This window comes from Quercus robur, chromosome 5 (assembly GCF_932294415.1).
Source record: "Quercus robur chromosome 5, dhQueRobu3.1, whole genome shotgun sequence".
Taxonomy (NCBI): domain Eukaryota; kingdom Viridiplantae; phylum Streptophyta; class Magnoliopsida; order Fagales; family Fagaceae; genus Quercus; species Quercus robur.
The window spans coordinates 24,834,729-24,847,027 of NC_065538.1; the positions used below are offsets into that span (position 1 = coordinate 24,834,729).

Here is a 12,299-nt window from a genome sequence, read left to right on the forward strand (position 1 = left end):
TTAACAATGGAGAGGAAAAGAGTTGAGGAATTTGAAGAGTCTCTTAATGAAGATTGGGGATGAATCAATCTTGTTTTTCTCTAAAGTTTCTCTCTCAAAATTCTCTCTAGAAGCTCTCTTTCTTTTGTAGTTAAAAGGGCTATTTATACTAGGGTGAGAATGGAATGTGACGAGTCAGGTTTTTCAAAACAGGGTTGGCTCGCGGCTTGTTTGAGTCGTGAGTTCCAGCCGCGAGGTAACTGAACGGCCAGTTGTCCTATTTTATCCTATAGTACTCCAGCTGCCATGACGCTTCAACTTCTGGCGTGCCTGGCACATGTGCAGCTTCTAGCGGCTCACTCGCGAGATCCAGTCGCGAGTCTTTGTTTTTCTTGCACATTCTTGAGCATTTCTTCACACTATCTCACTCACTACCCTTACAAGAATCCCACGTAAATACAAGGTTACTAATTGCTGAAATACAAGTAAATTTGGCACGGAATAAAACCAACAAAATGGTTGATTAAATTCAACTTTACAGGTATGATATGCACAACACAACTTAGATCAAGTATCATGCTAAAAAATGAGAAGCAATCATGAGAACATGTATATCAAGCATCATATTATCAATATCAAATAAACCCATTCAACAAACTCAACAATATACACCCAACCCATATTCGAACATCTCATTTTTCAAATCTGATCAAAAACTCAAAAATCAAGAAATTAAAGGCTATAAACATGAAATATTTTGAGAAAAATGGAAAACCCATACCTTTTCTTGAAGTTCGAAGTAGAGATGATGAAGAAAAATGGTGGATTTTTGAGAGAAACACGGTGAGTTTGTGAGAGAGATGAACGGACAAGACAATGAACAGTCAAAATGAATGAAGGAAAGCTGAAAAGTTTCTAAAACTGTCTTTAAAGTGTAAAACACGCGATTTTTGCGACTGAAATGAGTCACGAACAAGTCGCCAGACTCCTCTTGAGACAAAATTTGAAAAAATTGTCTAAGTGTTTTTTGTGACTGAAAGGTACACCCGCAAGGAAGTCGCGAAGGGAGCTGCAAAACTTTCTGAGTACACCTCGCGATTGGAGCTTCCACTCGTGAACAAGTCGCCAAACTATATCATGAGAAATCTAGAAACCTAGATTTTTGAAAAAATTTCTAAGCCTTTTTCACAACTGGGACTTTTACTTGCCAAACAGTCGTGAAAACCTTCTGTGTAAGCTCGCGACTAGCTTGACTTATGAGGCAAGTCGCCAAAACAGGGTTGCACAATTTTTGAAAATTTTCAAAACAAAAATACTTTCCAAAAACAATTAAAACACTTAAAAATCTTTTTGTGTTTGATCAACATATAATCGAGCATGTGCAACATATTTAATTAAGTACAATCACACAAATGAAGAAGGCATTCATTGAACATAGACATGTGTGATGTGTGTGGGTATCAAAAATGAGATAGTCTTTAGTCTAATGTGAAGCTTTAATGATCAATTCAACCAAGACATACATAATTAGCATGAGGAAAAGTGACCAATCTCAATTATAGAAATATGCACATATGACCTCCCACATAAACTTGATAAGATAAATTTGAAGCTTTTCATTTGGCTCCATATACATCATATCATTTGATCTTTTTGAATCAATACATCTCTTTTTGAGATCGATGCTTGAAATTTTTGATATTTCAATTTGATGAGTAAGCCTTTGGCTTTTTAGGCATCATACATTTTCATAAAGTTCGCTTTTCCTTTTTCCTAGTCAAATACTAGTATGTGCGACAGCTTTTGCAGCTCATTATCTCTTTTCATTTTGAGATTTACATTTGTTGAGCTCTTTAAGCAAAAAAATAAAATAAAATAAAATAGTGGGAAGATATATAGGCATAGATATATGCAAGTTTCAAGATCAACAAAACAATTGACTAATCATTCATGAAAAGTTTGAAGATCTATTTGCAACAGTCATATAGATGTCAAGAGTTTTCCCACGATGATATGAGTGCATAAAGAACAAGCTATGCTCTTAAATGCACAAAGCCATTAGTACAAAGGTACAAGACAAAATATGCTTGTGACAATACACAATAATATCGATCAAACTTTTTGGATTTTCTACTTTTTATGTGTTTTTGGATTTTTGACATAAAAGCAAGAAAAGATTGATAAAAAAAAAAAAAAAAAAAACAAACTAATAGGCCATGCTATACAAATAGCCAACAAAGTGGCTTATGCCCTACAAAAGAGAAATCAGATCAAGACAAAGAGGTAAAGTACACAGTACACATAAGATTCAAGGAATTGTATGAACACTGATGGTCTTTATGGACTGATTCAAACCGTGGACCATTGAGAGGCTTGGTGAAGATGTTTACCTTTTGATTGTCTGTATGTATGAATTCAAGACATACAACTTTATCTTTCACCAAATCCTGGATGAAGTGGTAATGTATCTCTTTGTGTTTTGACTTTGAATGCTGAACCGGATTCTTCGAGAGATATATAGCACTGGTGTTATCATAGAAAACACAGAAAACACACATTGTATCTTGAGGAATCCCGTAGTCATGAAGTAGCTTTTTCATCCAAAGGAGTTGTGTGTAGTAACTTCCAATAGTTATGTACTCTACTTCAGCCGTAGAGAGAGACACAAAATTTTGTTTCTTACTCATCCAAGCAGACAAGATTGTTTCCAAGATAGAAGCAGCCATTCTGCATCTGAATAACTTGCAAGGCAAGCATTAAAGTCCTTTGAGTACCATAAGCCATAATCTGGAGTTCCATTGACATATGGTATGATTCGCTTCATCGCAGTCAGGTGGGATTCCTTCGGAGTAGCTTGATATCGAGCATAAACACCCACGCTAAAAGCAATATCCGGTTTACTAGCCGTAAGATAGAGTAAACTCCCAATGATACTCCTATACAAGGTTGGACTCACTTCTACCCCGAAAGAATCAACATTTAGCTTTATAGATGAACTCATGAGAGTAGAGGCATGCTTTTTGGAATCTAATCCAAACTTCTTGAAAATATTTCTAGCATAATTTTCTTATGAAATGAATATGCCTTCCTTCTTTTGTTTGACTTGAAGACCCAAGAAAAATGTAAGCTCCCCTACCATACTCATCTCAAATCTTTATTTATCTCCTTGGAGAACTCTATAGCTCGAGCATCAATAGTAGCTCCAAATACTATGTCATCAACATATACTTGAGCCATGAGAAGGTAGTCCCCATCATTCTTGACAAATAAAGTCCAGCTGGCATACCCTCTTTTGAACCCTCTATCCAGGAGGTAATGGGTTAGCCGATCATACCTAGCTCTAGGAGTTTGTTTCAAGCCATAAAGAGCTTTCTTCAATCTCAGCACATGGTCCAGGAAGTGAGGATCTTCGAAGCCTTTAGGTTGTTCAACAAACACTTCTTCATTCAGGTAGCCATTTAGAAATGCACGTTTCACATCCATTTGATTGAGTTTAAAGTTCATAGTGCATGTAATTGACATAAGAATGCAGATAGACTCAAGTCTTGCCACAGGAGCAAAGGATTCATCAAAATCTACTCCTACTTGAGTGTATCCTTGAGCCACTAGCCGAGATTTATTCCAAATAATCTCTCCATCTTTATCAGTTTTGTTTTTGAAGATCCATTTGGTGCCGATGACATGAACATTTTCAGGCCTAGGAGCAAGTTCCCATTCATCATTTCTCACAAATTGATTCAGCTCATCATGCATTGACTCAACCCAATTTTCATCTTGAAGAGCTTCTTCTACCTTTTTGGCTCAATTTGGGCAAGGTAGCAATGGTATGTTACATGATTCGCTAGAAGTATGTTTCCCTTTCTAAGGCAAAGACCTTCATCCAAAGACCCAATGATGTTACTATCCGGATGGTTTTTAATTACTCTTGATGATGGCTTCTTTGATGTGGACACTTCATCATTCCGGAAGATAGGAGGATGAACTTTTGGAGGAGTGAGAGAACTTGATGTTCTAAACATTGATCTTGTTTCTATTCTTGAGTTCACGGAAATTGATTCATTTTCCGGTGTAGGTCCTTCAACTTCAATATCAAGAGCTTCAACCTTAGCTGTGGGCTCTTTGGAGATTGGCCCTTTTCCATCATCAACCATATCTGCCTTTGTTATGGCATTATCAATTTCTACATTGATGGATTCCATTACTGTCATTGTTCTCTTATTGAATACTCTATATGCTCGGCTAGTAGTAGAATACCCAAGGAAGATGCCTTCATCACTTTTTGCATCAAATTTTCCAAGGTTCTCCCAATCATTTAGAATGTAACACTTGCTTCCAAACACTCGGTAGTACTTCACTTTTGGCTTCTTTCCTTTCCAAATTTCATAAGCAGTCTTCTTTGTTCTCGCTTGGAAGAATATCCTATTACCAATGTGACATGAGGTGTTCACGGCTTCTCCCTAAAAATTTTGAGGAATTTGCTTGTTGAGTAGCATAACTCTTGCCATTTCTTGAATCACCCGATTTTTCCTCTCAACCACCCCATTTTGTTGAGGAGTTTTGGGGACTGAAAATTCCTTTTTGATCCCATTCTTCTCACAAAACGACTCAAATCTTGCACTCTCAAACTCTTTGCCATGATCACTCCTTATCTTGACAATCGAAACCCCTTTCTCATTTTGTAGTCTTTTGCATAGAATTTCTAATTTCTCATATGCTTCTGATTTTTCTCTAAGAAATTCCACCCAAGTGTATCTTGAGAAATCATCAATAATAACCATAATGTACCGCTTTCCTCCGAGACTTTCAATTCTTGTAGGCCCCATTAAATCAACATGAAGAAGCTCCAAACAACGGGAGGTAGCAATAACATTCACCTTGTGATGACTTGCCTTTGTTTGCTTTCCCATTTGGCATGCACCACAAATTGTCTTCTCTACCTTTCCAAAATTTGGAAGTCCCTCAACAGCTTCAAGTTTAGATACTTTAGCTACTTGTTTGAAGTTTGCATGCCCAAATCTATAAAGCCAATGTTCCAATATGTCAACACGAGCACTTTTACAGGAAATTGGTGCCATAGGAACTACTCCGTAGCAATTTTCGGTAGTCCGATTTCCCTTCAAGACATGAATCCCTTCTTCATCAATGATTATACACCCCTTCTTCGAGAATTGAACAAGAAAGTATTCATCACATATTTGAGTGATGCTTAAAAGATTCGATTTTAGCCCTTTGATGTATAACACATCCTTCAATAGAGGTAATCCTAGTATCTCAACAGTCCCTTTGCCGAGAACTTGAGCATGACTCTCATCGCCAAATGTCACATAGTCACCAACCTTCTCTTTGAGTGACTTAAACTGAAAGTTCAAATATGTGTATAAACACCCTTGAACGTTTAGACTCCCAATTTACAACTTAACCAATTCAAGTATTATGTCAAACAACTAGTGTGCGGAACATGAACATAAGCTATAATATAGAATTGGAAAAAACTATCTAAGCCAAATTAAAATCACAACTCACAGCAGCTAATAAAAGGCAAAGATAAAAGGGAAGGAAGATGCAAACACAAAGACAACACGCAATGTGTTATCGAAGAGAAAACTGAAGCCCTCGGCGTAAAACCTCTCCGCTGTCCTCCAAGCGGTAAACAATCCACTAGAAAATGTAGTTGGGATACATAGACAGCAATAGACCCTCCAAGCCTAATCTACCTAGTGCACCTAAGCCCTCCAAACTTCTTGCTCCAACGAGGTTGCGCCGAACCTTTTTCTTTTCTAGCTTCTCGGATTCCGCTACTAGACCGTAGCATCAACTAATGTAGATTGGTTCCTTCCTAACTGCTTCCCAGAACACCAAACAGCCCTCTCACAGTGATGAATATGGTGAGAACAAGGTTTTGGTAAAATGCCTCTCAAGGGTTTGACAATGGAGAGGAAGAGAGTTGAGGAATTTGAAGAGACTCTAATGTATAGATTGTAGGTGAATCAATCTTGTTTTACTCTAGGGTTTCTCTCTCAAAATTCTCTCTGGAAGCTCTCTTTCATTTGTGGGTATAAGGGCTATTTATACTGGAGTGAGAGAGGAATGTGAAACGCCAGGTTTTACAAAACAGGGGTGGCTCGCGGCTTGGCCTCCCGACTTGACTAAGTCGCGAGACTCAATCGCGAGATAATCGTATGGCTAGTTGTTCTGTTTTGTCTTGTAGTGCTCTAGCTAGCATGACTGTTCACCTTCTGGCATGCTTGGCACGTGTGCTGCATCTGGCAGCTTGCAGCCACGAGCCACCCGCGAGATCAAGCCGCGAGTCTCTGTTTTCTTGCACACTCTTGAGCAATCAACACTCTATCTCACTCACTACCCTTACAATAAACCCACCTAAATACAGGGCTACTAAATGCTGAAATACAAGCAAATTTGGCATGGAATAAAGCCAATAAGATGGTTGATTAAATTCAACCTTACAATCTCTCCCTTTGGCTATTCCGTGATAAAACCCTAAAACAGACTCTAGACTTAACATGTGAGTTGGGAACAGTTGAGCAAAACTCACTCACACCTAACTCTAGAAGCTGTGAAGCACTTGAATCATAAGAACATGAAATTCCTGAAAACACAACAATACACCATGATCATTGTATGCAGAAAAGTATGAAATGCATATGAAACAGGCTTAAAGTGATCAAGCAAGGATGAAGTGAATTTTGAAATCATGGCTTGATCAACCAAGTAATCACCACAAGGTAGTGATCACAGTGTTCATTCACACATGAAATGAACACTAGAACATACAAGATAACAAGAACAAAGCAAGTTACTTGTATGCCTAACACTCAACCAATGCATAATACACTAAGCATATGCATCTAGGAACAATCCTACAAGGGCATAGGAGTGACAATACTTAAAACAAAATGCAAGACATTTAGATAGAAGTACTGATTTAAACAAAGCATAAAAGGCTGCGTAAAGTAAGGTACAAACCATAAAGCCTACAAACATGCATAAAACATAACCCTAAAAGCTTACATAAGCAACATGGGTACAAAACACAAAATACAGAATATAAACTTAAACAATATAAACTAAAAGTGCTTAAAATTTCTCTCCCCTTCAGAATGATGAGAAGCTGTGATGCACTTGGAACACATATACTTGTAACCTGAAACACTTGCACAAAATACATTAGACCCTCAAGGTAAAGCAAGTAATAAAATGACAAGTATAATGTAACAAGTAAATTGCGATCAAGTAAACATGATATGAAACATGTGAGCAATTTAATCATACACCAAAACAGTCATATAGAAATGACTACAATGATCACATAGCAAAGCAAATGATCATCCGAACATGCATTCAATGAAGTACAATAGCATAGGGAAATATGCATGTCCAAAGCACAAAAATGATACAATGAGAACAACAAATCATAACTCAAAGCACCATAAAGCCAACAAGAAAACAAACAGAATAAAGTTTTCTAGTTAACACAATGTCTTCTCCCCCTTGGTATATGCATCTCCACTATGGAAAATCTCTCCCCCTACAAATGTGCACGAGAAATAGAATTTCTCCCCCTAAGGATGTGCACAAGAGTCATAACAAGAGTCATATAAAAATAACAAAACACTCCGGTATACTCTCTAGAGTATATTCTCCCCCTTTTTGTTAGGAATAGACAAAGGGTCAAGGAGAAAAGAGGGCAAGAGATAAATGAACGAACAATGATAATGATGCATGAGGGGTGCAAGATGAATGAGAAAATGAAGCTCAAACCTAAGACAAAGTAACATGCTACAAAGCATAAGGTAAACATGACATGCTAGGATGAAGAGCCAAATTAAAATCACAACCCACAGCAGATAATAAAAGGCAAAGATAAAAGGGAAGGAAGATGCAAACACAAAGACAACACACGATGTGTTATCGAAGAGGAAACCGAAGCCCTCGGCGTAAAATCTCTCTGCCGCTCTCCAAGTGGTAAATAATCCACTAGAAAATGTCGTTGGGATACATGGACAGTAATAGACTCTCCAAGCCTAATCTACCCAGTGCACCTAAGCCCTCCAAGCTTCTTGCTCTAACGAAGTTGCGCCGAACCTTTTCTTTTCTAGCTTCCCGGATTCCGCTACTAGACCGTAGCATCAACTAATGTAGATTGGTTCCTTCCTAACTACTTCCCAGAATACCAAACAGCCCTCTCACAGTGATGAATATGGTGAGAACAAGGTTTTGGTAAAATGCCTCTCAAGGGTTTGACAATGGAGAGGAAGAGAGTTGAGAAATTTGAGGAGACTCTAATGTATAGATTGTAGGTGAATCAATCTCGTTTTACTCTAGGGTTTCTCTCTCAAAATTCTCTCTGGAAGCTCTCTTTCATTTGTGGGTATAAGGGGTATTTATATTAAAGTGAGAGAGGAATGTGAAACGTCAGGTTTTACAAAAAAGGGGTGGCTCACGGCTTGGCTTCGCGACTTGACTAAGTTGCGAGACCCAGTCACGAGATAACCGTATGACCAGTTGTCCTGTTTTGTCCTGTAGTGCTCCAGCTAGCATGATTGTTCACCTTCTGGCATGCTTGGCACGTGTGCTGCATCTGGCGGCTTGCAGCTGCGAGCCACCCGCGAGATCAAGCCGCGAGTCTCTGTTTTCTTGCACACTCTTGAGCAATCCACACTCTTGAGCAATCAACACTCTATCTCACTCACTACCCTTACAATAAACCCACCTAAATACAGGGTTACTAAATGCTGTTATACAAGCAAATTTGGCACGGAATAAAGCCAATAAGATGGTTGATTAAATTCAACCTTACATAAACAATGATTTATCTCCTGTCATATAATGAGAACAGCCGCTATCATGATACCACAAGCATGAATTAAATACATTCAAAGAAGTGTGCACAAGCAAGCAAGCATGGGACAAGCACTCTTGACCTTCAAATAGAAACTTATCTTCATTTTCCATGCTCTTGTTAGACTGAATTTTCTTTTTCAGATTATCAACCTTATCACACAATATTCTATTTCTTCTTTTATACTTCTTAATCAGAGAATTAGACTCACATAGACTATTGTGTAAGATGTGATTGTCATTTTCAAAATATTTCAACATGTGAACAAACATTCTAGCATGTTTCTTTGTTTTTAATAAATCTAGGAGTTCATTGTTAGGACACCCTTCAAACATACTCATAGAGTCATTATCACAAAAATTTAAATCACAATTTGGCATAGCCTTTCCCATAGCTTCATCCGTAGCTAAGGGGTCTAAGATCACACTTAGGTAAATAAACCTCAGCAAGTGCACCCACTTTGATACTAATTGAATGTTCAAATAGTGTGTAAAACACCTATGAACATTTGGACCCCCAATTTACAAATTATCAATACAAGCTTATAATCAAACATTGTATGTGCGGAATATGAAAATAAGCTAAATCAAAATTAGTAAAACAATCTAAACCGAAATTAATCACAACCACAACAATAATTAAAAGGCAAAGATTAAGAGAAGAGAGATGCAAATATAAAGACAACACATTGATGTGTTATCGAAGAGGAAACTGAAATTCTCGGCGTAAAACCTTTCCACCACCCTCCAAGCGGTCAATAATCCACTAGAGAATAAAGTTAGGATACATGAATAGCAGAAGACCTTTCAAGCCTAATTTACCTAGTGCACCTAAGCCCTCCAATCTTCTTGCTCCAATAGGGTTACGCCGAACCTTGTCTTCTTTGGCTTACCGGATCTCGCAATAGCCCATTGCATCAACCCAAATCAATTGGTCCCTTTTGAACTGCTTCCCAAGCACCAAAATACTTTCTCACAGATATGGCTATGGTGAGATAAGGATTTGGCTAAATGTACCTCTCAAGGATGTATCAATGGAGAGAGTGAGACTAGAGGAATTTGGAGAATCAAAGGATGAAGATTGTGGATGAGTCAATCTTGTTTTTCTCTAGTGTTTCTCTTTCAAAATTCTCTCTGGAAGTTCTTTATATTTCGTGGGTATAAGAGTATTTATAGTAGGATGTGTATGAAATGCGAAGAGTTAGTTACAACCAAACAAAGGGTTCTGGTGACTTGAGCTCGTTACTGGAAAGAGTTGCGAGTTAATTGCCTTGCCAGATTGGAGATTTTGTTTTGTAGTGTAATAGCTGGCGTGACCCTTCAGCTCTCCCTGCATGCTTCACACGTGTGTCATTCTAGCGACTTGCCAGTCACGAGCTAGTCGTGAGATCCAGTCGTGAGGCTCTTCTTGATTGCACACTCTTGAGTTTTTCTTCACGCTCTCTCACACATTACTCTTATATGATTCTCACCTAAATATAGGGTTTCTAAATGCTGAATTACAAGCAAATTTGGCACGAATTAAAGCCAACAAAATGATAGAATAAATTCAACCTTACATATATATATATATATATATATATTAGCGGTAATTCTGAAACGGTACATTGGTATTAACTGGTATTGAAATATTTCGTTTTTTGACCAAATCGAAATGACTTCCGGTACGGTATTGACTTGATTTTGGGACAATCAATAATTTAACATAGATAAATAAATAAATCATTATGATGAAATGGACTCTTTCATTTTATTTGAAATGGAAATATTCATTACATCGTAAAGCTTAGAGTAACAGAAACTCAAACTTATACGGTCTATAACATAAGAAACAAACCACACTGCGATATTATAATCCATACATTTACGTACAACATAAACTTGACAAGAGTTCATAGTCTTCAAACACCGGTGTAAACTTGGAGAGGAGAGTCAGCCTTCCGGCCTTCCTCTGTCTCGAAGAAACGAAGGAACTTTTGATGATCAAATGACTTAAACCGCAATGGATTTTGGTCATCAACTAGCTCTTCTGGGATTTGTATCATTCCAGTACTGAATGCAAAAAGCGCAGTAGAAAACCGCATCTCTTTTGTGTTCATAGTGACTCTATGTTTAACTGAACGTATTCTGCCATTACTCCATCCCTGCATTCATAAACAAAATATGTTTCTCTTATGGTATATTTATTCATATTATAATAACAGTTAAATGATAAAACATATGTCAATTCTTAATAACCTAAGTTTTGAGAAAACTGATAATTTATCGTGGTATCAGATAACTAGACATTGGAACATTTGATTTCCCCAAAAGCAATTAAAACTTCGTCCGCGAAATCCTATTAAAATTCAAAAAATGTCTACTGACATGCTTACCGAATAATTCAAAATAATAAGATTTGGTTTTGCTTTATGGAATTCCATGACTTCTTGGACAATTGAAATAATGACCAATTTTTTCAAAGATCAAATAAAATGGTAAGATAGATATTGCTCTATGCTTTACTCTTGGGAATGAATTTTCCTTTCATTAAATGAAAGAGAGTGAAATACCATGAGAGCATCTCCAGCAAGGATCACAAAAGAATTTGGCAATAGCTCGCAGAGGATCCAGTCGCCATCCTTTTCGATCTCCAATCCTTCTCCGTAAATTTGATGGACTATTGCTGTAAAGCCCTTGTCATTATGAGCGCGAAATCCTAAATTATTCTCATTCGCCTCCGGTGGTCTATATTTAATGAGACGAAGAAGGTAATATGTGGACTCCTTATGAGGTTCAACGTACTTATCCACACCATAGCTTTCAAAAATCATTCTCTGTACCATTTGATCTAACTCTGCCACCATGCTTGAGTACGAAAGCACATTTTCACTAGCGTAGAACGGAAAACAACGGTTAAGGGTGAAGTATAAAGGATTGACTTATTAAATATTTCCAAGTTAATTAGCTAATAAACAAAAATCTTAAAGTTATACCTGAATTTCTCGTTCCCATCTGGCCACATGAGACTTGTGAATTTTTTTACACCTTCTAGAGTTGTGGCATTATCGATGCCACAGCTTTCATGCAAAGGGATAATGGGAGAATTTCCCAGAAAACCATGGAAAGTCCTCTCAGCTTTGTTTCTCATTTTGCTTTCTGATGGGAGATCAAACAACTCTTTTCCTGCTTTGTAAATTGCATTTTCAAGCTCTTTTGAAGCTTTATCATACACTGCTGTGAAAGTTCCGTACTCTTCTAGTGCACGCCTAACTTCCTTGCAGGCCAAGGACCAAGAAAGCGTTCCAGGTTTCAAGTTTTCTTTGGAAAAATGAATGACAGGAACTTTGTGATTTGTTTCAGTGCCCATGATATATGATTATTTCTTTTCTTTTTCTAAGCTTTAGAGTAAAGTCTAAATGGTGGCCGTGAGATGAAGGTAATTATTAATAACAAGGTATAAATATATAGATTTTAGAGTC

The 12,299-nt window shown here is 37.5% G+C and overlaps 1 protein-coding gene across 1 annotated transcript; it reads right to left on the reverse strand.

The window, feature by feature from the left end:
• Positions 1 to 10,563: 10,563 nt before the first annotated feature.
• LOC126725588 (probable 2-oxoglutarate-dependent dioxygenase AOP1) lies at positions 10,564 to 12,299 on the reverse strand. The gene is made up of 3 exons (XM_050430392.1): positions 11,814 to 12,299; positions 11,391 to 11,709; positions 10,564 to 10,982 (listed from the first exon to the last, which is right to left on the reverse strand). The coding sequence occupies exons 1-3, from the start codon at positions 12,185 to 12,187 to the stop codon at positions 10,740 to 10,742; spliced, it is 936 nt and encodes a 311-aa protein (XP_050286349.1). The 5' UTR covers positions 12,188 to 12,299; the 3' UTR covers positions 10,564 to 10,739.